The sequence below is a fragment of the Pecten maximus genome, chromosome 17 (genome assembly GCF_902652985.1).
Source record: "Pecten maximus chromosome 17, xPecMax1.1, whole genome shotgun sequence".
Taxonomy (NCBI): domain Eukaryota; kingdom Metazoa; phylum Mollusca; class Bivalvia; order Pectinida; family Pectinidae; genus Pecten; species Pecten maximus.
Genome location: NC_047031.1, coordinates 6,485,512 through 6,511,369, shown reverse-complemented (window position 1 = coordinate 6,511,369; position 25,858 = coordinate 6,485,512). Strand labels below are relative to the sequence as shown.

Genomic DNA, 25,858 nt, shown 5'->3' with positions numbered 1-25,858 from the left:
ATTGAAAATAACTCAGATATACTATAGCGGCCTAGAAAACCGATTTTCTTTCGGTTAATAAATATCAAAACTGAAAAATATATTCTACACTATGTATTAAGATATCAACATGTCCTTAAAAGGTTCATATTTTTGTTTTAAATTCAAATAAAAACCCATCGTGGATACTATAAACAACATCAAATAATATCTACTATACATAATTCTTGATTAGCACGTGCCGGCAGGTGGATACTATAAATAACACCAAATACTATCTACTGTACACAATTCTTTATTAGCACGAGCCGCTTGACAATTTCACGTCATCCAGAGCCATGTCACTTGTATAGTCGGTTCCAACAGTTCCGTCAAAAACTACTTCAAAAGGAAACTGTTCCGCGGGAATGGTCAACCGTCTGTGTTTCCAAGTATTTCCCTGATCACCATACTGCAAATCCAGGCTGTGTAATTTTGCATGGTTATCCGTTTTCTGCAAAATAAATATCTAGTTTAAATATTTAATCTTATCTTGCTGAAAACAAGCAGTTTCATTGGCTTAAAATATGCTATCAGCCAAATATTGTCGATTTTGATTGGTTCATTAAACGGCGATATAATGTGATGTATGATAACCCATCTATCCTCTGATGTCAGTATGATAACCCACATGTCCTCTGATGTTAGTGTGATAACCCACCTGTCCTCTGATGTTAGTGTGATAACCCACCTGTCCTCTGATGTTAGTGTGATAACCCACCTGTCCTCTGATGTTAGTGTGATAACCCACCTGTACTCTGATGTTAGTATTATAACCCACCTGTCCTGTTATGTTAGTATGATAACCCACCTGTCCTCTGATGTTAGTGTAATAGCCCACCTGTCCTGTTATGTTAGTATGATAACCCACCTGTCCTCTGATATTAGTATGATAACCCACCTGTCCTCTGATGTTAGTATGATAACCCACCTGTCATCTGATGTTAGTATGATAACCCACCTGTCCTCTGATGTTAGTATGATAATCCGCCTGTCCTCTGATGTTAGTATGATAACCCACCTGTCCTCTGATGTTATTGTGATAACCCACCTGTCCTCTGATGTTAGTGTGATAACCACCTTTCCTCTGATGTTAGTGTGATAACCCACCTGTCCTCTGCTGTTAGTGTGATAACCCACCTGTCATCTGATGTTAGTATGATAACCCACCTGTCCTCTGATGTTAGTATGATAACCCACCTGTCCTCTGATGTTAGTGTGATAACCCACCTGTCCTCTGATGTTAGTATGATAACCCACCTGTCCTCTGATGTTAGTATGATAACCCACCTGTCCTCTGATGTTAGTGTGATAACCCACCTGTCATTTGATGTTAGTGTGATAACCCACCTGTCCTCTGATGTTAGTATGATAACCCACCTGTCCTCTGATGTTAGTGTGATAACCCACCTGTCCTCTGATGTTAGTGTGATAACCCACCTGTCCTCTGATGTTAGTGTAATAACCCACCTGTCCTCTGATGTTAGTGTGATAACCTACCTGTCCTCTGATGTTAGTATGATAACCCACCTGTCATCTGATGTTAGTATGATAACCCACCTGTCCTCTTATGTTAGTGTGATAACCCACCTGTCCTCTGATGTTAGTGTGATAACCCACCTGTCCTCTGATGTTAGTGTGATAACCCACCTGTCCTCTGATGTTAGTATGATAACCCACCTGTCCTCTGATGTTAGTGTGATAACCCACCTGTCATTTGATGTTAGTATGATAACCCACCTGTCATCTGATGTTAGTGTGATAACCCACCTGTCCTCTGATGTTATTGTGATAACCTTCCTGTACTCTGATGTTATTGTGATAACCCACCTGTCCTCTGATGTTATTGCGATAACCTTCCTGTACTCTGATGTTATTGTGATAACCCACCTGTCCTCTGATGTTAGTGTGATAACCCACCTGTCCTCTGATGTTAGTATGATAACCCACCTGTCCTCTGATGTTAGTGTGATAACCCACCTGTCCTCTGATGTTAGTGTGATAACCCACCTGTCCTCTGATGTTAGCATGATAACCCACCTGTACTCTGATGTTAGTATGATAACCCACCTGTCCTGTGATGTTAGCATGATAACCCACCTGTCCTCTGATGTTAGTATGATAACCCACATGTCCTCTGATGTTAGTGTAATAACCCACCTGTCCTCTGATGTTAGTGTGATAACCCACCTGTCATCTGATGTTAGTATGATAACCCACCTGTCCTCTGATGTTAGCATGATAACCCACCTGTCCTCTGATGTTAGTGTGATAACCCACCTGTCCTCTGATGTTAGTGTGATAACCCACCTGTCATCTGATATTAGTGTGATAACCCACCTGTACTCTGATGTTAGTATGATAACCCACTTGTCCTCTGATGTTAGTATGATAACCCACCTGTCCTCTGACGTTAGTATGATAACCCACCTGTCCTCTAATGTTAGTGTGATAACCCACCTGTCCTCTGATGTTAGTGTGATAACCCACCTGTCCCCTGATGTTAGTGTGATAACCCACCTGTCCTCTGATGTTAGTATGATAACCCACATGTCCTCTGATGTTAGTGTAATAACCCACCTGTCCTCTGATGTTAGTGTGATAACCCACCTGTCATCTGATGTTAGTATGATAACCCACCTGTCCTCTGATGTTAGCATGATAACCAACCTGTCCTCTGATGTTAGCGTGATAACCCACCTGTCCTCTGATGTTAGTGTGATAACCCATCTGTCATCTGATGTTAGTATGATAACCCACCTGTCCTCTGATGTTAGTGTGATAACCCACCTGTCCTCTGATGTTAGTGTGATAACCCCCCTGTCATCTGATGTTAGTATGATAACCCACCTGTCCTCTAATGTTAGTGTGATAACCCACCTGTCCTCTGATGTTAGTGTGATAACCCACCTGTCCCCTGATGTTAGTGTGATAACCCACCTGTCCTCTGATGTTAGTATGATAACCCAACTGTCCTCTGATGTTAGTATGATAACCCGCCTGTCCTCTGATGTTAGTGTGATAACCACCTTTCCTCTGATGTTAGTGTGATAACCCACCTGTCCTCTGATGTTAGTGTGATAACCCCCCTGTCATCTGATGTTAGTATGATAACCCACCTGTCCTCTGATGTTAGTATGATAACCCACCTGTCTTCTGATGTTAGTATGATAACCCACCTGTCCTCTGATGTTAGTGTGATAACCCACCTGTCCTCTGATGTTAGTATGATAACCCACCTGTCCTCTGATGTTAGTATGATAACCCACCTGTCCTCTGATGTTAGTATGATAACCCACCTGTCCTCTGATGTTAGTGTGATAACCCACCTGTCCTCTGATGTTAGTATGATAACCCACCTGTCCTCTGATGTTAGTGTGATAACCCACCTGTCTTCTGATGTTAGTGTAATAACCCACCTGTCCTCTGATGTTAGTGTGATAACCTACCTGTCCTCTGATGTTAGTATGATAACCCACCTGTCCTCTTATGTTAGTGTGATAACCCACCTGTCCTCTGATGTTAGTGTGATAACCCACCTGTCCTCTGATGTTAGTGTGATAACCCACCTGTCCTCTGATGTTAGTATGATAGCCCACCTGTCCTCTGATGTTAGTGTGATAACCCACCTGTCATTTGATGTTAGCATGATAACCCACCTGTCATCTGATGTTAGTGTGATAACCCACCTGTCCTCTGATGTTATTCTGATAACCTTTCTGTACTCTGATGTTATTGTGATAACCCACCTGTCCTCTGATGTTATTGTGATAACCTTCCTGTACTCTGATGTTATTGTGATAACTCACCTGTCCTCTGATGTTAGTATAATAACCCACCTGTCCTCTGATGTTAGTGTGATAACCCACCTGTCCTCTGATGTTAGTGTGATAACCCACCTGTCCTCTGATGTTAGTGTGATAACCCACCTGTCCTCTGATGTTAGTGTGATAACCCACCTGTCCTCTGATGTTAGCATGATAACCCACCTGTCCTCTGATGTTAATATGATAACCCACATGTCCTCTGATGTTAGCATGATAACCCATCTGTCCTCTGATGTTAGTATGATAACCCACATGTCCTCTGATGTTAGTGTAATAACCCACCTGTCCTCTGATGTTAGTGTGATAACCCACCTGTCATCTGATGTTAGTATGATAACCCACCTGTCCTCTGATGTTAGCATGATAACCCACCTGTCCTCTGATGTTAGTGTGATAACCCACCTGTCCTGTGATGTTAGTGTGATAACCCACCTGTCATCTGATGTTAGTATGATAACCCACCTGTCCTCTGTTAGTATGATAACCCACCTGTCCTCTGATGTCAGTATGATAACCCACCTGTCCTGTGATGTTAGCATGATAACCCACCTGTCCTCTGATGTTAGTATGATAACCCACATGTCCTCTGATGTTAGTGTAATAACCCACCTGTCCTCTGATGTTAGTGTGATAACCCACCTGTCATCTGATGTTAGTATGATAACCCACCTGTCCTCTGATGTTAGCATGATAACCCACCTGTCCTCTGATGTTAGTGATAACCCACCTGTCCTCTGATGTTAGTGTGATAACCCACCTGTCATCTGATGTTAGTATGATAACCCACCTGTCCTCTGATGTTAGTGTGATAACCCACCTGTCCTCTGATGTTAGCATGATAACCCACCTGTCCTCTGATGTTAGTGTGATAACCCACCTGTCCTCTGATGTTAGTGTGATAACCCACCTGTCCTCTGATGTTAGTGTGATAACCCACCTGTCCTCTGATGTTAGTGTGATAACCCACCTGTCATCTGATGTTAGTATGATAACCCACCTGTCATCTGATGTTAGTATGATAACCCACCTGTCCTCTGATGTTAGTATGATAACCCACTTGTCCTCTGATGTTAGTATGATAACCCACCTGTCCTCTGACGTTAGTATGATAACCCACCTGTCCTCTAATGTTAGTGTGATAACCCACCTGTCCTCTGATGTTAGTGTGATAACCCACCTGTCCCCTGATGTTAGTGTGATAACCCACCTGTCCTCTGATGTTAGTATGATAACCCACCTGTCCTCTGATGTTAGTATGATAACCCGCCTGTCCTCTGATGTTAGTGTGGTAACCACCTTTCCTCTTATGTTAGTGTGATAACCCACCTGTCCTCTGATGTTAGTGTGATAACCCCCCTGTCATCTAATGTTAGTATGATAACCCACCTGTCCTCTGATGTTAGTATGATAACCCACCTGTCCTCTGATGTTAGTATGATAACCCACCTGTCCTCTGATGTTAGTGTGATAACCCACCTGTCCTCTGATGTTAGTATGATAACCCACCTGTCCTCTGATGTTAGTATGATAACCCACCTGTCCTCTGATGTTAGTATGATAACCCACCTGTCCTCTGATGTTAGTGTGATAACCCACCTGTCCTCTGATGTTAGTATGATAACCCACATGTCCTCTGATGTTAGTGTAATAACCCACCTGTCCTCTGATGTTAGTGTGATAACCCACCTGTCATCTGATGTTAGTATGATAACCCACCTGTCCTCTGATGTTAGCATGATAACCCACCTGTCCTCTGATGTTAGTGTGATAACCCACCTGTCCTCTGATGTTAGTGTGATAACCCACCTGTCATCTGATGTTAGTATGATAACCCACCTGTCCTCTGATGTTAGTATGATAACCCACTTGTCCTCTGATGTTAGTATGATAACCCACCTGTCCTCTGACGTTAGTATGATAACCCACCTGTCCTCTAATGTTAGTGTGATAACCCACCTGTCCTCTGATGTTAGTGTGATAACCCACCTGTCCCCTGATGTTAGTGTGATAACCCACCTGTCCTCTGATGTTAGTATGATAACCCACCTGTCCTCTGATGTTAGTATGATAACCCGCCTGTCCTCTGATGTTAGTGTGATAACCACCTTTCCTCTGATGTTAGTGTGATAACCCACCTGTCCTCTGATGTTAGTGTGATAACCCCCCTGTCATCTGATGTTAGTATGATAACCCACCTGTCCTCTGATGTTAGTATGATAACCCACCTGTCTTCTGATGTTAGTATGATAACCCACCTGTCCTCTGATGTTAGTGTGATAACCCACCTGTCCTCTGATGTTAGTATGATAACCCACCTGTCCTCTGACGTTAGTATGATAACCCACCTGTCCTCTAATGTTAGTGTGATAACCCACCTGTCCTCTGATGTTAGTGTGATAACCCACCTGTCCCCTGATGTTAGTATGATAACCCACCTGTCCTCTGATGTTAGTGTGATAACCCACCTGTCCTCGGATGCTAATGTTATAACCCACCTGTAACCTTATGTTAGTTTGATGTATGATTACCCACCTGTGTGAAGATAGTCAGGGTTCCCATGTTGGCGCCGTACATGTGATACCAGAAGTCCAGACAGTACGACTGACCTGGGTTGAGGACAGGCGACACTAGCTTGGCTTGATGTCCACTTCTTTGGGGACTGGACGCCTCAACAAATAGATAATTCCCATTTCCTGTTGTACAAAATATTCTTATTATCCGAAGGCATCTCTAGTGATTCAGACTCGTGACTAAACTACTCAGTCCACAATATTTATACTACAGATTAATGTATAAACTACGGTTAAAATCAAATTGACTATTACTTTGTTTCATAGGGTTGTATATTTTCATTTATTTACTCATTCATTTTATTAATTAATACATTTATTTAAGAAGGCGGGGAGGGGGGGTGGGGTGGGGGGTGGGGGGGGTGGGGGGGTGGGGTCCTGTATATGTTACTACAAACTAATGCAGAACCTGAGGTAAAAAAAATCAAATTTATTATTATTATTATGTTTGGGGGGGGGGGGGGGGGGGGGGGGCTGTATATGCTGTATAATTTCTGACATACATATTATCTTTTGATATCACACCTACGTTATTGCCACAGAGTTGAAATTATGTGTTTATCTCACATAAACTAACTCCTTCTCTGTTGATGATAAGTTTGTTTTTTTGATGTCATTTGTTGCTTAAACTTTATTGAACTCATTTCAAAGCAATGTCAAAATTAATTCATACTAAACAATGAAGATTTAAAAACAAATCGAGTACTTTATCGTCACATTGAACCTTTTTTCGGTTTGTTTGTTTGTTTGGTTGGGTTTTCTTTCTTTTTTTTTGTTTGTTTGTTTGTTTGTTTGTTTTTTGTTATTTTTTTTATTATTATTATTATTATTATTATTATTCAAAAACAGGGTTCGCATACCATTTCGATTTGTATTGGCTAAGGAGGCATATCAAAATAGAAAAAAAATCTGATTTTGGTACATGGATATGCTGACTAGTCCTTACATCTCAATTGATAACCATACGAGTTTAATCCTCATTGCTATCATGTGGCATCGAATGATACCATGATGAAGGAAACGGACTATAATTTATTGACCTCCTGACCTCAGTGTAGGGATACGTATACATGTATACATGCAGTCTCCTCTTGGCTTTAGGAAACGGGCTATAGGATATTGATCACAATTAACTTCTGCTCAAACTGATACCTGCCGTATAGTCTGCAGCTTTAGGAAACGGACTATAGGATTTTGATCACCTGCCGTATAGTACGCAGCTATAGGAAATTCTCTTCCATAACACCGTCCCCCATTTTTTCGCTATTTCGTGGCTTTAACAAAGAAAACCGACAAATAAAACTATATAAATATTCCGGAGACCGACCTAGCCACATATATCACATACAAAGTTTATACAGTATGTGAGGCCGTCATAGACAGGCTGCCGAATAATTTTCTTTTGTTCCCGGATATGACGCAACAGGTGACGTTACTGGTCAAGATGAAGTATGTGATTGGTCAATGTAGCGGTAAATGCAAAATGCAGACATGCAGTTAAAGACGAAACGAAATTAAGATTGAATGCAAGCTGAATAAGTGGACGTATCTATTCAAATGACACATTAATAAAATCAAATTCCTGATTCAAATGAAGTCTTGTTATCACCAAAAATGATTCAAACTGATATAATTTTGTTATCCGTGCTTAAACTGCGCATTTATTAATTAGTTCGTTAATTTATTTCACCAGCAGTTTTACATTATAACCACCAGCATTAAAACTATGCCGTTTATCTTTTTAAAGATATTTCTTGTTAGCAGTGAAAACGTAAACAACGATACTTCATCTGTGCCTTAATTAGCTTGAGCAAATAGCGAACCGTTCGCTGAAATCAACACTGTATACCAATAGATTAATTATTACTGAACGTGCAAATTAATTAAATTAGCTATTGATATCTCTCTCCTTTATCGGATCTGGCAATATTTACGCTTCGCGCTCCCTCCGAGTGCGTCGCTGCGCCACCTAATACAAGGGGACACAAGTCGTGCGCCCTCTTAGTCCGTCAACCTTCTTCACTGTGCATAGAAAATTGACCTATTGACCCCAGATGAAAACATTCCTGTTGTCTGTCACTACAGGAAATCTACTATAAAAAATTGACCTATTGACCCCGAGTGATAACATTCGTGTTGTCTGTGACTACAGGAAATCTACAACAGAAAATTGACCTATTGACCCCGGGTGATAACATTCATGTGACTACAAGAAATCTACTATAGAACATTGACCTATTGACCCGGGTGATAACATTCGTGTGACTACAGGAAATCTACTATAGAAAATTGACCTATTAACCCCAGGTGATAACATTTGTGTGACTACAGGAAATCTACTATAAGAAATTGACCTTTTGACCCCAGGTGATAACATTTGTGTGACTACAGGAAATCTATGATAGGAAATTGACCTATTGACCCCGTATGATAACATTTGTGTTGTCTGTGACTACAGGAAATCTACTACAGAAAATTGACCTATTGACCCCAGGTGATAACATTCGTGTGACTACAGGAAATCTATGATAGGAAATTGACCTATTGACCCCGGATGATAACATTTGTGTTGTCTGTGACTACAGGAAACCTACTATAAGAAATTGACCTATTGACCCCGTCCTTACTGTACCTGTCGTGTGGTCCCCGCTCGGCCCTGTATCGAGTGACGTTGTAGAGCCACGGTGAAGCGCCCAATCAAAATTGTCGGCTTTGTCTTGTACCCAGGAACAAGTATCCTTTTCAAAGTCGCAAGGATCGTCGACAGCGCCTTAGAATGCAATGCTAATGTTTAGTGATAATCTTAACACACAGAGGAGGTTCAGAAAACAACTAAATGGCTCAGAGGCTCTCAAGCTGAATAAGAGCTCTGTGACATGTAACAAAGTCTGGACATGTAAATAAGATACACAAAGATCACATAACAATAAAATAATTATGACAATTTCGTGGTTTTTGTTTGTTTTTGTTACTCCGTCTTTTCTTGTTGTAGAGTTACCTGAGCAGGTGCCGTTTGTGACGTCATTTGTCTGTGAGAGTAACGTCGTGGATTTCTGGTAAAATGACACAATTTTTCCTTGCAAGCTATTGACGTAACAATCAATAGTTGTTCACAAGAGAAGAAAACTCCGCATTACGAAAAAAACAACATATTTCATAGAAAGTTTCATATAGAAATAAGACTATTGTTGTAAAGTTTTATTGTTTTTCAAAACAATTGTACCAAGCTGTATTCTGTATATGTTGGAACTGACAATAATGATGACGTCACTATGATAATTAGAAATCACAGTAGTGAGAGCATCATTAAATTTCGCTTTTCAAGAACTTTTGATATGACTTGTCTTTAGCAGAGTAATATGATCAAGTTAAACCGTACTGTATGAAACTTATTTCAGCAATAAATGTTTTAGTGAATGTTTTTGATCAAATGGCAGGCATTGTTAGCGTTTACAAATATCAGAGATTGCTGAAATGAAGTTTTCTTAGTGACGATATGTTAAAGGGACAATTTAGTCAAGCATGATTTTTATAATTCAGACAGAAACGATAAAACATATATCCAGACAAAAACATTTGCGGTCAATAATCATCTCTCCGTAGCCAATGTCCATTATGGTCAGTTTAAGTTTGGGGAAAGCCCACGTCAAATATAGCTATACTCCAAATATAGTGCAACTTATTGCGCCCTCTGGCGGGAACAGAGTTGGTTGTAAGTGACGACACGGTAGATCCGATGTATACTTATTTCTTTGGATTGCGTGGCAAACAGTTGTTACATGTATTATAATTGATAGATTCAATAATGATTTATTGTTTTGACAATTCAAATCGACCAAACACAGGTTTATTCCAGGGTCACCGAACGGGAATTCGTGTTCATGTAATTGTGTACACACATGCATGTATATGGCCGATACGTATGCAGAAAAAGATTGTATTTTTCATTTGTGTACGAATGCAAACACACGCTAACACCAATCTAGGTGATTTATTTCATCCATGATGTAATCAGAACAATACTTATAACAAGTACGAATGGAATTATGATAATGAAAGTTGTACAGAACAAAAATATCGCACTCAACATTACTCCGTAAGCCGATCTAGGTCAAGTCTCGGCAAACTCGCTTGCAACTGTATGAACTTCTTCATTGTTGTCACATTCGTTCGAAAAAATCACAACTGTTATATTCATGACCTAACAGTAATTCTCCATATATTTTGTTGATCCATTCACTGTCTACGTTTGGTACGAGACCCGCAACCTATAGTTAAAATATCCGCTAACAGCTTCAAATGCAAACCAATGTTGTTTACAGTCACGAGACGGGGATGTGCTTGCACACATGTATACAAAGTGTGTAGAGACGACTTGCTCATTTGCATATGAATCGTACGGTTATACGATTATGATCCCCCTTACAATTAATTAAAAAACGCATGGAAAACATAAACTTGTATCAATATATGACCAAGGATAGTTCATAAGGAGAACTGAAGTACACTTTCATGAAATAATGTGTGAAATGATAAAAAAGTAAACAAACTTGACTAAATTGTCCCTTTAACGTTACTAAGACATTTATATTTGATAAGAGCGTTGACGTCATCATGAAGTTTATGAGTAAGTAGAGTGTTGACGCAGCAATGATTATAAGTGGCAACATGATGATGACAACATGATGATGACAACATGATGACTACGATGACAACATGATGACCAAGATGACAACATAATAACAACATGACAACAACGTGCATTATAAGAAATACTTACGACAAGCACAACTGTCTTCTGTTGATATCTCTAGATCGTCGATAGCGATATCTCCTAGGTAACCGGAGCCTACAACGCCCTCTATGACTAAGTTGTACTCATAATTCTGAGGGGTGTACTTTGGTACAACTCTCTTGCCATGCCTCGCCCTTGTCACCGACGTACGAGAGAACTGTCTTTTTTACACCGTGACAGTCCTAAAACAACGAAAGCACATTACCGCAAAACAAAGTATCATAGCATTAATGTATTGCATATATTTCTAACGTTCTTAAATTTGTTTATGAATATGTAATAGTTATCAAAATGCTGATTGGTTATTTCCCTAAGCCAATCAGCTTTTAGATTACAAATGTGTTATACTGGTTTAAATAAGGCCAAGTTTGAGAGTGACTAGCGATTTCGATAGGCAGGGGCGAGCAACAGAATAATCTACAGATATCAACTAATATGTACAGGTAAGTTTCTTTCCTACCAAAGTTTCATCGTGACGATGCTGAGGTGCTGACAAGCCGTATTTTTAAGCTACCCATTAGAGACTTCGCATGTTATTCGCCGGGCATGAAGGTATACGACTTACAGAATTCTAGCTACTTTCCGATTTTCCATCAGGCCAAGCGACAAATCAACGGCATGATATATATAGCATCATATACCAAATTAAAGAATAATGACCTGCCTGCCCATTGAAACCATTCCCAATGACATATTTTTGAACAGCTTATCGACAATCACATTTTTCTTGAAAATGGGTCGTTTCACCAGGCCAATAGAGTTCTTAATCTTGATTGTACAATTATATCGGATGTTTTGACAGACAAGGCGAGGGCCTGTGGTGACGGTATACATGTAGCGCCCCCTACCTTGGTATATACGTTTAGGCTGTTAATTTCCTGACCATTCATGTTGTACCAAAATTTGAGACAGACATCATTCAAAGCCGGGAGATTTGGTGACACCATCACCACTGTATCGTTCGGGGATCTGCCAGATGCTTCCATGTATAGGTAAACACCACGACCTAGATAAACCAATCAAAGACGTCAGTTGTGTAACAGACGTCTACTTCCGGTTAGGATATATCAACAAAAGTATTAGCCCCTACTCCTACTGAATCAACAAGGTGTGCAACACTCGAAAAACCGGAAGTGGGATGAGCTTCAATTCACTTTGAACGTTAGTTCAATCCGACTACATAATCAAATGCACACAAACTTCAATAACGCACCTTGGTAAAGAATATTTGACTGTCAACGAATGTTATTCTTTTGACAATTAGTTTAATATGAGAAAATGGATCAAAATCGGTTTTGATAGCCGGCGATGCAACGTACGATTTTCAAGTGTTACACCTTGTTGATGTAGTAGGAGTAGGGCCTAATAGGAGTAGTAGTGTGCAGCCAGTCGGGATCGAACCCGCGACCCTCGGCTTACTGGTCCGCCGCTCTACCGACTGAGCTAAAGGGAGGTCCGCCGCTCTACCGACTGAGCTAATGGGAAATCCCCCTAGTCGGAAGCTAGAAGGCGACCATACAACTATGTACAGTATTTACAATTAAAACCCGGCCTGCTGCACTATAAAATTAACCAGGAAAAGACGCACGTGGATAAAAAAAATGGAGTAGGGTTTCAAAAATCATACACGATCACAGCATAACAGTTTGTTTCTTTGCTGTGTTTATGCTCGCGTGAACAGCCAGGGTCATTTCGAGACAAGAAGTCCTCGTAGTAGTTGGAAACTACGTCATTGTACAACACAACAGAAGGTTGCTTCAGGTGAATGACATGGTTACTTTCTATACACTTATACAGCTACAAATTTCAAATAATACCCCCCCCCCCCCCCCCCCCCCCCCCCCGGGGAATTTTAGCCGGATTAATGACGTGTTCGGTACTGCCGTGTTACCTTCATAAAACACAATGTTCTAGATGGTGAACGAGAAAATGTCATTGAAAATGATAACTCAGATTTATTTTGAGTATATTATTAGTCTACACAATATGACCACAGTCACATTCTTTCATATAAACCAATCATTCCATGTAAATGATATAACACTCGGCGACTAAGCAAAAGTTACTCGAATCGTCTGGTGATATATACTTGACATGGTAGACTTACTCGAGCCCGTCGTATGATCGTTGTTCGGTCCCGTGTGACTGGAGGCTGTGTTTCCGGAGTGGAAGAGCCAGGTATCCGGATGGTTTGCTGTTTCAGATGTCCAGCCACAAAGGTCATGTTGTTCAAAGTCACAGTTCAGACTTCCTGGAAAAAGAAAAGATACTTCGTATTATAGTCAGAAGCGCATACGTATTTTTAAGCGACGCATGCGCATATGAAGTCTAGTTGCTGTCGTCGGGCCAAAGAAATTCATTGGGTGAGTTATAATAGATTAGACATGCGCATCGTCGCTTTTTGTTTCTGTTCTCACCTACGTAAGTAACATTATAACTATGAAAGTTTCTGATCGACGTCGCTCAGTGTCAACCAGTCACAAAGCACACAAATGACACTGCACATGTATATAGAACAATCACAAAGTGCGCATGCGTTACTGCGTGGCACAAAATGTTCTCCTTTCTTTCAGAAATATAATCAACTTTGTAAAACAACCCATTATAACGTGATACGAGAAGCTACGACAATGCAAAGACTGCACGTGTATTTATGGCACTCTGCATGCGGCACACGTACCAATGAACTGCGATTTACACTTATCTCTATAAAAACGCTTTAATGACGTCATATATGTGACGTCACGGTACTATTGAAGTAGAATGTGTCGCTGTAATAAAGCGAATAGAAGATAATACGTTTATATGACATTCTACCACGCTTCTACATGCATAATTTTAGTTTCATGTAAAATTTATAAACTAATTCAATAAATTTGATAGTACACCATGTGTGATATTTTTACATCTAGATTTTTAGATATAGCTGGGGAGTGTATACCGACAAAAATAGTGACAGTACGACCAAATGACAAACCTTGGTTTAACGCTAACTTAAGACGTGAAATTAGAAAAAGAGACAGACTTTTAAAATTTTTCAAATCAAATCGAACCTCCGCTAACCTCACTAACTTTCGGAAACAACGTAATCATGTGAATAATCTTAAGAAAAGCACTAAAGAAAGGTTTTATGCGGACATAAATGGCATTCTTGATCAATACTCTGTTTCGAACCCTAAAAATTTTTGGAAAATAAATTGTCCGCAGGCTAATTAAAACAACTGATACTGCCAACATTATACCTCCTCTCAGAAATGAATTTGGTCAAATCGAAATTACAGAAGACGGTAAAGCTAACACTTTAAATGATTACTTTGCTTCCATTTCTACTATCGACGATTCCAATACCGACGTGCCTGTTGTACAACTTAGGACGGACGCTACTCTATCTGACATACCTTTCAATTTGAACGACATTATCGACATCCTTAAATCGTTAAATATTAGTAAAGCTGTAGGTATTGATACCATAAGTCATCATATGTTAAAAAACACAGCACTATCAGTAGCTCTTCCTCTTTCTCTTATCTTTAGATCTTCTTTAGAAACTGGTATCTTTCCCAAACAATGGAAAAAGCATTAGTAATGCCTATATTCAAAAAGGGGGATAAACAGGTAGTTTCAAATTATAGACCTATTTCACTATTAAGCACTGTTGGTAAAGTTTTTGAAAGATTGGTAGTGAAATATTTGCACAACTATTTATTAGATCATTCATTAATATATAAATATCAGTCTGGTTTCCAGCCAGGTCATTCGACAGTACATCAAATGATTGAATTATATCACACTTTATGCGAAAACTTAGAAAAAAAACGTCCTTCATGTATAGTTTTTTGTGATATTTCAAAGGCGTTCGACCGTGTATGGCACAGGGGATTGGAAGTTAAACTAGCAAATTATGGCATTTCCGGAAAATTGTTAGCGTGGTTCAAAAATTATATTAGTGATAGACAACAACAAGTCTTTGTGGGAAATACGAAGTCTTTGGTTAAATCTACCAATGCCGGAGTTCCTCAAGGTTCTGTATTAGGCCCTCTTTTATTCATTCTATATATTAATGACATAGCTGATAACCTGGAAAGTCTTTGTAAATTATTCGCAGATGATACCTCCTTATTATACTGTGATACATCTCCTCAAACTATTGTAAGAAAAATAAATAACGATTTAGATAAAATTAAACACTGGGCTAGTAAGTGGTTAGTAAATTTCAACCCTTCTAAAACAGAGGCATTACTTGTTTCCAACTTTGAACTTGAATATGCAATTGAAATTAAGTTTAATAATGTAAATGTAGACTTTGTAGAAAATCATAAGCACCTTGGAGTAGTATTAAGTGAAAATTGTAAATGGAGTATGCATATAGAAAATATTTGTAAAAATGTGTCAAAACAGGTAAGTGTTTTACGAAAACTGAAGTATTTGTTAAATAGACGAACTTTAGACAAAATTTACAGAGCATATATTCTTCCTTTACTAGAATATTGTTGTGAAGTTTGGGACGGATGTACCCTCGGTGACGCAGACAATCTAGAAAAACTACAGTTAGAGTCTATCCGTATTATAACAGGTTTACCATCTTATGCAAGTAGGGTTTCATTATATTCAGAAAGTGGACTCGAACCACTAGTAAATAGAAGAAAGAACAGAAAACTACAACTTTTTTTCAAAATTCAAGCTAACCTCACGCCGAATTATCTTTCAGCTTTACTACCTCCTTTAGTGTCACAAAATGTAGAATATAACCTCCGTAATGCAAACCATTACTCCTTACCTAACTTCAGACTTCAACTTTCTAATAGTTCTTTTTTCCCCTCTACTATTCGACTTTGGAATAATTTAGACCCTGGCATAAGACAGAGTAGGTCAGCCCCAGCTTTTAAAAACTCTCTTCGTAAGCTTAATGACATAAATATCCCCTCTTATTATTTGTTTGGTGACAGAAAATCTAATATTTTGCATGCTAGATTAAGAACTAATTCAAGTACTCTAAACGACGACTTATTTCATGCTAACTTAATTGATTTTCAAATTTGTCATTGTGGACATTCTATTGAAAATGCATTTCACTTCTTTTTTATTTGCAACAAGTACATAGATCAGAGAATAAAGTGGTACCGTGAGTTAAATGATTTCATCCCACTGGACCTACAGCTTATTCTACATGGCAGTCATGAATTATCCAAAGCAGACAACGAAAAAATATTTCTGCACACTCAGAAATATATTCACGATACAAATAGATTTTGATTTTACATTTGTACTTTCTCTACCACCTACCTCTCTCTATCACTCCATTCGTGCAAGTCTCCCCATTTAAAAAAAAAAAAATTTTCAACATATCTCTCTTCAGTACTTAATATATTTGATATATTGTGTTTTTAGAAAAAGGGAAAAAGAAAAAAATCATATATATATATGTAAATTGTTTAACCCCTTTAACTCTATCAAAGTCTGCGTCTTTTATCTTTCTCGACTCATATGGCACTTGGGAAACGGAAATATCAGAAGGAAAGGAAAGACCAAAGCGAAAGAAAACCGTGGCAGGGGATATGATGAACATTGAAAAGCCGAAAGTTACGAGTAGTGGATTGTGTACTTGTGCCATCTGGGTCGAGAAAAATCATTCACGCAGTCTTAAAAAAAAAGATGTTTCAATTACTAGTGGAAATGTCTAAATTATTTCATAAAAGAATTAAAATGAAGGAGATGTCACATTCTTTTCACATACTTGCACCTTCTTACACCCCATCCTTACCCTTCACTTATCCACACTCCCACACTAAATAATTATTTTATTGTTAATGTCATCTTGTATATTTTGTATGTGTTATATAATATTGTATGGAAAGGGCTTGATATAAGTTGGAAAACTTGTGCCCAATCCTATTGTATATATTTGATACAATAAAATATGTTTAAACTAAAACACCATCACTCTGTTATGTGATCAACTATACCATCTTGCTTGTGGTTGGAGGAAAGCGTGACGTCACATGAGGTTACCGTTTATTTTTAGTATGATCTCCTTCGTGGTATTCCCCGCTGTGTTGGTCGCTGTACAAGTATATTTTCCTCCGTCAGCAAATGTAGTATGACTTATGGAATGTGAGGTCCCGGCCTGTGTAAAAGGGCGACAGGAAGTTGGTTTGGTCCACGCAACAGTTGGACTCGGAGCACCGGTGGCGTTACACTTCAAGAGTTCGTCTGACCCAACCGTCGTTGTTATCGAGACGCTTGGAGGTCCGACAATAACAGGAAGTGCTATATTTGGACAAAAATAAAATATTTAATATTTAGATTTTTATTCAAGTTGGACACAATGTCACTATTTAGTAGAGCCTGTCTCATATCCTCTTGTATTTGACGAGATTAGCATTGCTTCTGCGTGTGAATATGTGTCTAATTTGATAGCGTAAAATCTGTGTTAATCCACAAATTAAGATAAGAGGTTTTGGGTATTTTAGCTAAATCAGAAAAAGTTGAGGAATTGGCATTTTGATAATTTCCCGTTTTAGCAAATATTATTATTTTCTAATAAAATAAGGACCATTGCTTTCAAATGTTTAAAATTTAATTTGAGTTTACTGGCGCTTTTTTTTCTTTGATACTTAAGAAAATTGAAAATTTGAATTTTATTTTCTGAGCAAAACAAAAAAAACAACAAAAAAACAAAAACAAAAAAGCAAAAACAAAAACAAACAAAAACGGACATCAGATTACAAATGACAGAAATAAGAGGCATATTCTACATTTCTTGGTGACAGATGAACTGGTTGGGCCGATAAAAACTATCAGCAGATGACCTTTTATATTTAACACATTAATATGTTATTATGTACTGAGTAATGTGACAAACGCGGTTTTTCGTACGTAAATTACAACTTTAAAATCCAAGAAAAAACATTCAACTTGTAAAGGTAAATCAGGACGTACGGATAGCACAAGGGCCGTCTGTTAGTGACAGATCGTCTATAGCGATGTCCCCCTGGATACCGACCCCAGCAGTCGCCTGTATGACGAGCTTGATACCATTTCCGGGTTCCGCCGGAAGTGAAAATGAGACTTTGTGCCAGCCTTTCCCTTGATTTCCGGCCTTATTCCACAAAAGCTGTTCTACATTATTATCACAGTTCTGAAACAAAAGGCTTTATAATTATCTTATCATACAATGACATTTAAAAATCAAGTGTACCTAGGGATACGTCATCAGTTCATGTGTATTTACATGTAGGTAAACGTCATACATATGAGCGTACCTGAGGATACGTCATCAGTACATATGTACGTACTTAAACGTCATTAATACAAGTGTACCTACGCATACGTCATCAGTACATGTGTAACTAAATGTAGATTTGCGTCATCAGTATACGTGTACCTAGATTTACGTCACTAAGACGACTGTACCTTTTTGTAGATTTGGAGACTTCCTATGTCCCTGCCGTACATGTTGTACCAAGCTGTAAAGCAATGGTCCTGATTGGCTGGTACGGTCATAGACTCGATACGAGAGCTCTGATTGGCTGAGGTCAGGGATGTGTCAAAATATAAATACCGGCCCGAAACTGGAACAACCAATACATCATTATATTTGAAAACGTTCACTGAATATAGACAGAAACGTTAAATACAGCCTTCTATTAAGGCGCATTTGAATATAATGACAAATTTTATTTAAAACTTACACAGATGTCGATGCCAATATTTTGATATGATGACTGCTCATTTAGGCGTCTTTAGCAGTAAAATTGTCTATTGTTGAGAAATCATTAGTTCAAATAAATTTATTTTTGTATTTCTCATTAAAGCATATAAATTTAATTATGTGACAGAGATAGGCCGCACCTGTACCGAGCGTATGGTCAACAGTTAGGCCAGATAGTGGAGTGTTAGTATTTCCACTTTGGATCAACATGTTCATCTTATTTGCACCTGACTGTGTCCAATGGCAAAAAGTCTGATTCTCAAAGTTGCAATCTAACACGTTCAGTGAATCTGTAAGTAAATATCTGATCTAATGAATGAACAGTTTAAATCCGACCAAGTAAATATATTATTCAAATCTGATCAAACGAAAATATTGATCAAATCTGACCCAATGAAAATGTTATTTAAACCATGATCTGATAAATATGCAATTTAAATCTGGTCCATGAATTATTATGATTAAAATCTGATCCAATATGGAAATTTCATTTAAATCTGATGTGCCTTGAGGTCCCTCGGAACCTTTCGCCCCACGGAGTCCCTTGGTACCTGGAGTGCCAATGACACCTTGGTCCCCTTTTAACCCCACTGGCCCCTGTAAGCCAGTAGGGCCTTGAGCTCCGGGATCGCCTTTAGACCCAGGAACGCCTGTGATTTGAAAATCAAGGACAAGGTCATCGACAAGGTCATCGACAAGGTCAAGGTTATGGTGTGGTACGGTGTACTTGTTTTGCATTGAACTATCTAATAAACGAAAATATTGATCAAATCTGACCCAATGAAAATGTTATTTAAACCATGATCTGATAAATATGCAATTTAAATCTTGTCCATGAATTATTATGATTAAAATCTGATCCAATATGGAAATTTCATTTAAATCTGATGTGATAAAAACAGATTTAAAATCTGATCCAATGAAAATTTTCTTTTAAAACTGATCTGATGATGACAAAATTCAAATTTGATTTAATGAATATACAAATTTAAAATCTTATCTAATACATACAAAGTTCAAATTTTATTTAATTCAAGTTCCATCCAACAAATATGCAATTCAAATCTAAATTATATTAAATTCAAGAGAATTTGCAAATCATCGTATATACTAATTGAATTTTCCTACCAATCAATTACATAAAGAATGCAAATCAACTTATGTTATAATAAGATAACTAAAAGTATTGTTGATTCCCACCTGTTGTTGTAACGTCAATGATTTTTGATGCGTTACCATGGCTGTTTGAGGCAACACAAACATACCGTCCGAGGTCAGACGGCTCAAGATTTGCTATCGAAAGCACGTTACCGGAAGTACCGTTAAATTTACATCCGGGCTCACTGATCTTGTACCATGTGACAGTGGAAGGTGGACTTCCGTCTGCTAGACAAGAGAGATTTAGGCTTGCTCCGATGTCACCGGAAATGACGCTAGGTGACGAAGATAGGTACGGTTTATCTGAAGCAAAATTTCACAGAACTTTTGAAGTGAAAAATCGTAGTTTAAAATGTGCTTGACTCGAGTAGCTGATTTAGCATAAAGTTCAAACGTTTAGGAGAAGTGACGGGATATCTTAATGGAAACATAAAGTAGTCATATAAATGTACGATGTAATGTATACAATACTTTGGCGAATGCCCACGAATCTTAAGAACTGTTTCATGTGACATTATTATAATGTAAATGCGACATATTACACGACATTGTAGTTAACCTGGACAGTGTCCCAACTGTATCTCATTATATGCTGTAAAAGGTAACCAATGACAAAATCCTTGCAAAACCGTGGATGATTTTGTTTCCAGCTTAGGGGACATTGGAAAGTCTTATTTAACTCTAGGGATTGTGTATGACGTCATCTGTTCAAGGGACTTGGGAGAGCTCTTCAATAAGGCCAGCCTTATTTAAAAAAAAAAAAAAAAACATGTTTTTTTTAGCCTTTCCTATTTAAGGGATATTGGAGATTCTTAAATCGGTCACTATACTCATTGAAATACTAGGGGTCTTTTCCTTTCTGCTCTCTACGTTTCGTCTCCTGATGTTTTTTGACAACTGTCCTTATATAACTTTGGATGGGAAACTTCCAAATATTTATACAAATCTCAGAGATCAATCTAATATAACCCTACCGACATATTGATAATGAACAGTTGGGATTAGGACGTACCTATACAGTCACATACTGGTCCAGTGTAAACCGCAGCAACTCCCTGGGGTCCCGAGTCTCCTGTCTCTCCTTTCAAACCCGCAGGCCCTGAAACGATTTTGATTTTCAAAACAAAACTCTCAATAGAACTCCTGTGGTGTCTAGAGATAATACTTTATTTATCTATTTATCTATTTATTTTGTTCATTCTGAAGAAATTTTGTATTTGAGTCCTGATCTAAAAGGTGTTATAATGTCCGCCAGATTTGTTCCCGGGGATCCGGAAATGTCGACCGTATCCACCATGCTTGGATAAAATATTAGATTCAAACTTAAGTTTCGGTTTCTTTTGTGTGCAAACAACGATACGAAGTCGCATTAGGGTTGTCTGTTATTTCGCTCTTTTTACTGCAAAGTTTTGATTTTTAATTATAACAATGACAGCTTCCTGACGACATTGTTCTATCAAGAGATTTCATGTTTCATATAGTTCAGTGACGTTATATATGGACGCCGTACATTTTCCCGACCTTTCTGGTCGAAGATTAGCTTGAATTTTTGGGAACTAGTTTAGATATATACACAGACAATGAAACTTCAAACACTCTTTCTCTGTGATGATAACGAAATACCACCAGTACATTTCATGAGTCAACATATGAGATGATCATATGCTAGTGTTTATTTTTCCCGCCGTATGACTATACACATACCTTGCCTCAACTTCGTGACTCCTTAGGGTGCCAATACGGTCGTTCTGGGGGTCTCTATGACTCATTAGAGTGCCAATACGGTCGGTTTGGGGGTCTCTATGACTCCTTAGGGTGCCAATACGGTCGTTTTGGGGGTCTCTATGACTCCTTAGGGTGCCAATACGGTCGTTTTGGGGGTCTCTATGACTCCTTAGGGTGCCAATACGGTCGTTTTTGGGTCTCTATGACTCATTAGAGTGCCAATACGGTCGTTTTGGGGGTCTCTATGACTCTTTAGGATGTATATACGGCCGTTTTGGGACATTCAAGACTTCATAGGATGCCAATATGGCCGTTTATGGGCTTTCATGACCCCTTAATGTGTGTCTATACGGCCTTTTGTGGACCTTCGTGACTCCTTTAGGTGGGTATAAGGCCGATTTTGGGCCTTCATGACTCCTTAGGGTTCATATACGACCATTTGTTGGCATTTTTAACCCATTTAAGTGCCTAACTTTGTATACGTCCTTTTTGTGGCCTTCTGATTTAATTAACAGATTCATTCTTTATTAATGAGTTCAAGAGTGATGATTGTGTACTGAGAGTTTGTATGTATGCTTAGGCATTTGCGCAGTTTAATGATCCAGGCGGAAAATTTTAAACTACTTCAATTTCAACATATTTTATTGACATAAGATGTAATTTGTCAATAGGATTAGACATCAGGCATTGCCTATATTAGTCCTCTCCTTATATAATAGGTGGCAAACAAACACAAACATATATACACACATGAATTAAGATTAACAATGGTGCAACAAAAGGGGAGGCAACTCCTCAATGTTTAAACTACTTACAGTGCATTTTTTTTTTAGATATTGGTGTTTTCATCATTACCTACATTGCATTTTGAGTCGATATCTTGATGAATTCCATATATTACCTTGTCCGCCGTCAGCTCCCGGCTCCCCTTTCCGACCTGGATTCCCCTTTAAACCTTTTGATCCCTTTTCTCCTTGGTCACCTGCGTCACCTATTCCACCTGCTGGACCCTGAGCCCCAGAGGGACCAGTTAGTCCCTTCGGCCCACTGTTTCCGGTTTCTCCTTTCCAACCTTGAGGTCCCTCGGAACCTTTCGCTCCATGGAGTCCCTTGGTACCTGGAGTGCCAATGACACCACGGTCCCCTTTAACCCAACTAGCCCCTGTAAGCCAGCAGGGCCTTGAGCTCCGGGATCGCCTTTAGACCCAGGAACGCCTGTGATTTGAAAATCAAGGACAAGGTCATCGACAAGGTTAAGGTTACGGTGTGGCACTTTGTACTTGCTTTGCATTGAACTATTTAATAAACGCCTTACGGTCGTGTTGTATGTTGAATCAGAGTTAAATCAAATATTATTTGAATTCACACAAAAAACAAGTCGGAATAAAGCCACGGCTCCTTAAAGAGTTACACATATTTGGAAGGTCACATTGACACATCCCTCTTCAATCCGACCAATTCGCAGCAAGACACGGTTGTATTAGACGACACAACGGGAAGAGTATGCATATATTGTTTTTACTCTTTTTTTTCTTAAAAATACTTATCATTAGGTCAGTTGGTGTTTTGTACTTACGTTTCTGTAATATATATGTGTATATGTATGTAAAACATTTAATTGTGTTGCATCATGGTTCCTTTCTTTCACAGGGGACGGCAAATTGGTTACGTTTTATTGAAAACTGTGCCGTATTAATTCTTGTCAGTCTGGCATAGGATACATGAAGTGTTCCCTTATTTAGAAAACAATGAATATAGGTATTGTGATTAATTATGTGTATATTACCTTTGTCCCCTTTCGTTCCGAGATCTCCGACAATACCTGAATCAGAATTATGATATATCATAATAATATAATAAAATATAAAAAATATAATAATATATTATACTAATATAAATTACAGTTCTTATTACAAACAAATTGTTTCATCAAAGACTATTTACACGAAAATGTTATTCTAAGGTTATAATTCAAAGAAAAAAAAAAATTCTAACATTTCTATTTGTTTAAAGTTCATTATTTCACTACGTAACATAAAATTGATTTGCCGTTTGCAACGCCGCTTTTGATTGGCTAGATTATCTGCGTAGTGATTTCTCTGAGAAAAGAGTCATTTAACGATGGCAAAAAACAAAATGAATTGCTCTACTCACCAGAAAGACATATTTTCACATCTCCAGAACATTTCTGAAGTAGTTGTTGCTCCTGAAACACAAATTCACAATTATCATTAACGTTACTTTTTTTTAAATTCTAAATCGACTAGCGGATAACTAGCATTGCGGAAGTGTTTTTAGAAACATAAATGAAATATGACATAGCATCCGATTCATTTATTAAAATAAGTTTTTTTCTGGTTTTTTTTTGTGTTTTTTTTTCGTTTAGTTTAAACAACTTTTATTTCAATTACACAAATTGTATGAACAAAAGTTATTACAATTTAATTAGTACAAAATCAGTTGTTCATGCAAATGTCAACACATTTGTTATGTTTTTTAAGAATAGGTTAGATGAGAATGGTAGAATTAGGGATATCAGTTAGATAAGGTTTGTTGGAGATCGTGTGGGTTATTTCCCTAACCATTTCGGTATCAATAAAAACAAACTAGTCTTTACACATAAAATGTGCTCGGATACCTCGAATACTCGGGAGATCTCAAGGTTATTAATTATCCTATTGACTAGGAAGTTTGACTATAAACAGTTATTAGCAATTATGCTCTTTTACTAATTCCACTGTGCTTTTACCAATTTTCCTAATTAACTAATCCCAACCACTAATGCCAACGAGGCTTAACTATAAATAGCTTCCTGCTCTATCTAAATATATGTATATATCAAATATCCACATAAAATGCTGCCATGTATTTACCATTGTATAATAGTTTATGAAAGAGGGCGTTACTAAGTTGTATAACTCGTGTAAAATTTCATTTGAATTTTTCAAATAAAATATGTTTAATCTAAACTATTAATAGACATTTGGAGCTGAGGTATTTTTCTAACTCTGCTCTGATTTTATCATCTTAATTAACTAATACATCATTGGTGTCGATATTCCAAATTAATCATGATGCCAGTCTAGTTCTTTATTTTATTTTCTCCCTCTTTTTAAGTTAAAACAACAACTTTATCAATGTTGTCTTATCACTTACCTGTGCATGTAGAACGCTTGACATCAACGACGACACAGAGGAGGTTTGCCTTGAGTTTACAAGCTTCCATGTGACTTCGAAGTCGGGGTTTTTCCTGGCAAGTTCGTCGAGTGAACGTTTGAATACATGCTAAATAAGATTTGAATAAAAGGCATTAAATTGATCCAAGTAATACGAGGTAGCTACAAGTTTGCATTGAAAAGTTTGAAGTCGTAAACATTGGGTTATTCAACATGTAGAGATATTTGCTACACATGATAGTTCTCCTTTGTTATCTCTCAATGAGGAGTGGCATTTATCTGACTATAAATGTCATTGATGGGGTTCGCCATTACGATATGACAAGTATACTGTGACCCTTTAGACGCCAACAGATCACTGGACGACCATTAAGTATTAAATAGTTTCTTTGAGTCAGAACTGAATTCCGACATAATTCAAATGTAACATTTCATATGGCTGGATAATCGAAAAGCATTTCAGATAGCATCATGACGTCACGAATCAAGTCGAATTTGGTTGCCCTGACGTCAAAATGTGACACAAATAGTCATCAGATTTACTGATATTAAAAGTGCAACGTACCAGAGCCTGTCGTCTCTGGCGACTTTTACTTCCACACGAATCCGTCAGGTCAGAAATGTCCGCCTGTCTCACGGACAAGTTACGCTCCAATTCAAGCACATGACGATATTGCAGAACTGTGACGGCTACGAACGCTGACACGTGAAGCGTGACGAAGAGGAGAGCGAGTATTGAGGGAATTTTACCAGCACTTTTCTTCTCTGTCATCCTGACGTATTCCAGTAGATTCTTATCTCTATGGAACGTCCTGTCTAGTCCCATATCTGGGTCATTACTATCTTCTTCTGAGCCCGTCACAATATTACATCTATTT

General features: G+C 38.2%; 1 protein-coding gene across 1 annotated transcript; it reads right to left on the bottom strand.

The window, feature by feature from the left end:
* Positions 1-258: 258 nt before the first annotated feature.
* Positions 259-25,752, bottom strand: LOC117315856 (MAM and LDL-receptor class A domain-containing protein 1-like). Its single transcript, XM_033870261.1, has 17 exons — positions 25,546-25,752; positions 24,961-25,089; positions 23,959-24,010; positions 23,591-23,626; positions 22,706-22,921; positions 21,092-21,178; positions 20,122-20,382; positions 19,062-19,211; positions 18,624-18,781; positions 18,150-18,348; positions 17,220-17,477; positions 13,318-13,461; positions 12,059-12,216; positions 11,196-11,392; positions 9,048-9,185; positions 6,378-6,538; positions 259-472 (listed from the first exon to the last, which is right to left on the bottom strand). Exons 1-14 carry the CDS (start codon positions 25,750-25,752, stop codon positions 11,294-11,296), a joined length of 2,154 nt encoding a protein of 717 aa, XP_033726152.1. The 3' UTR covers positions 259-472; positions 6,378-6,538; positions 9,048-9,185; positions 11,196-11,293.
* Between the last annotated feature and the right edge of the window lie 106 nt (positions 25,753-25,858).

What these genes read in the sequence shown, in the direction of transcription:
- LOC117315856 (XM_033870261.1), bottom strand. Translation starts at nt 25,752, where the DNA reads ATGACAGAGAAGAAAAGTGCTGGTAAAATTCCCTCAATACTCGCTCTC. An exon ending in TGACCATACGCTCGGTACAG is followed by an intron (nt 18,782 to 19,061) that starts GTGCGGCCTATC and finishes TGGTTGTTCCAG; the next exon opens with TTTCGGGCCGGTATTTATAT. An exon ending in CGATCATACGACGGGCTCGA is followed by an intron (nt 12,217 to 13,317) that starts GTAAGTCTACCA and finishes TGGTTTATCTAG; the next exon opens with GTCGTGGTGTTTACCTATAC.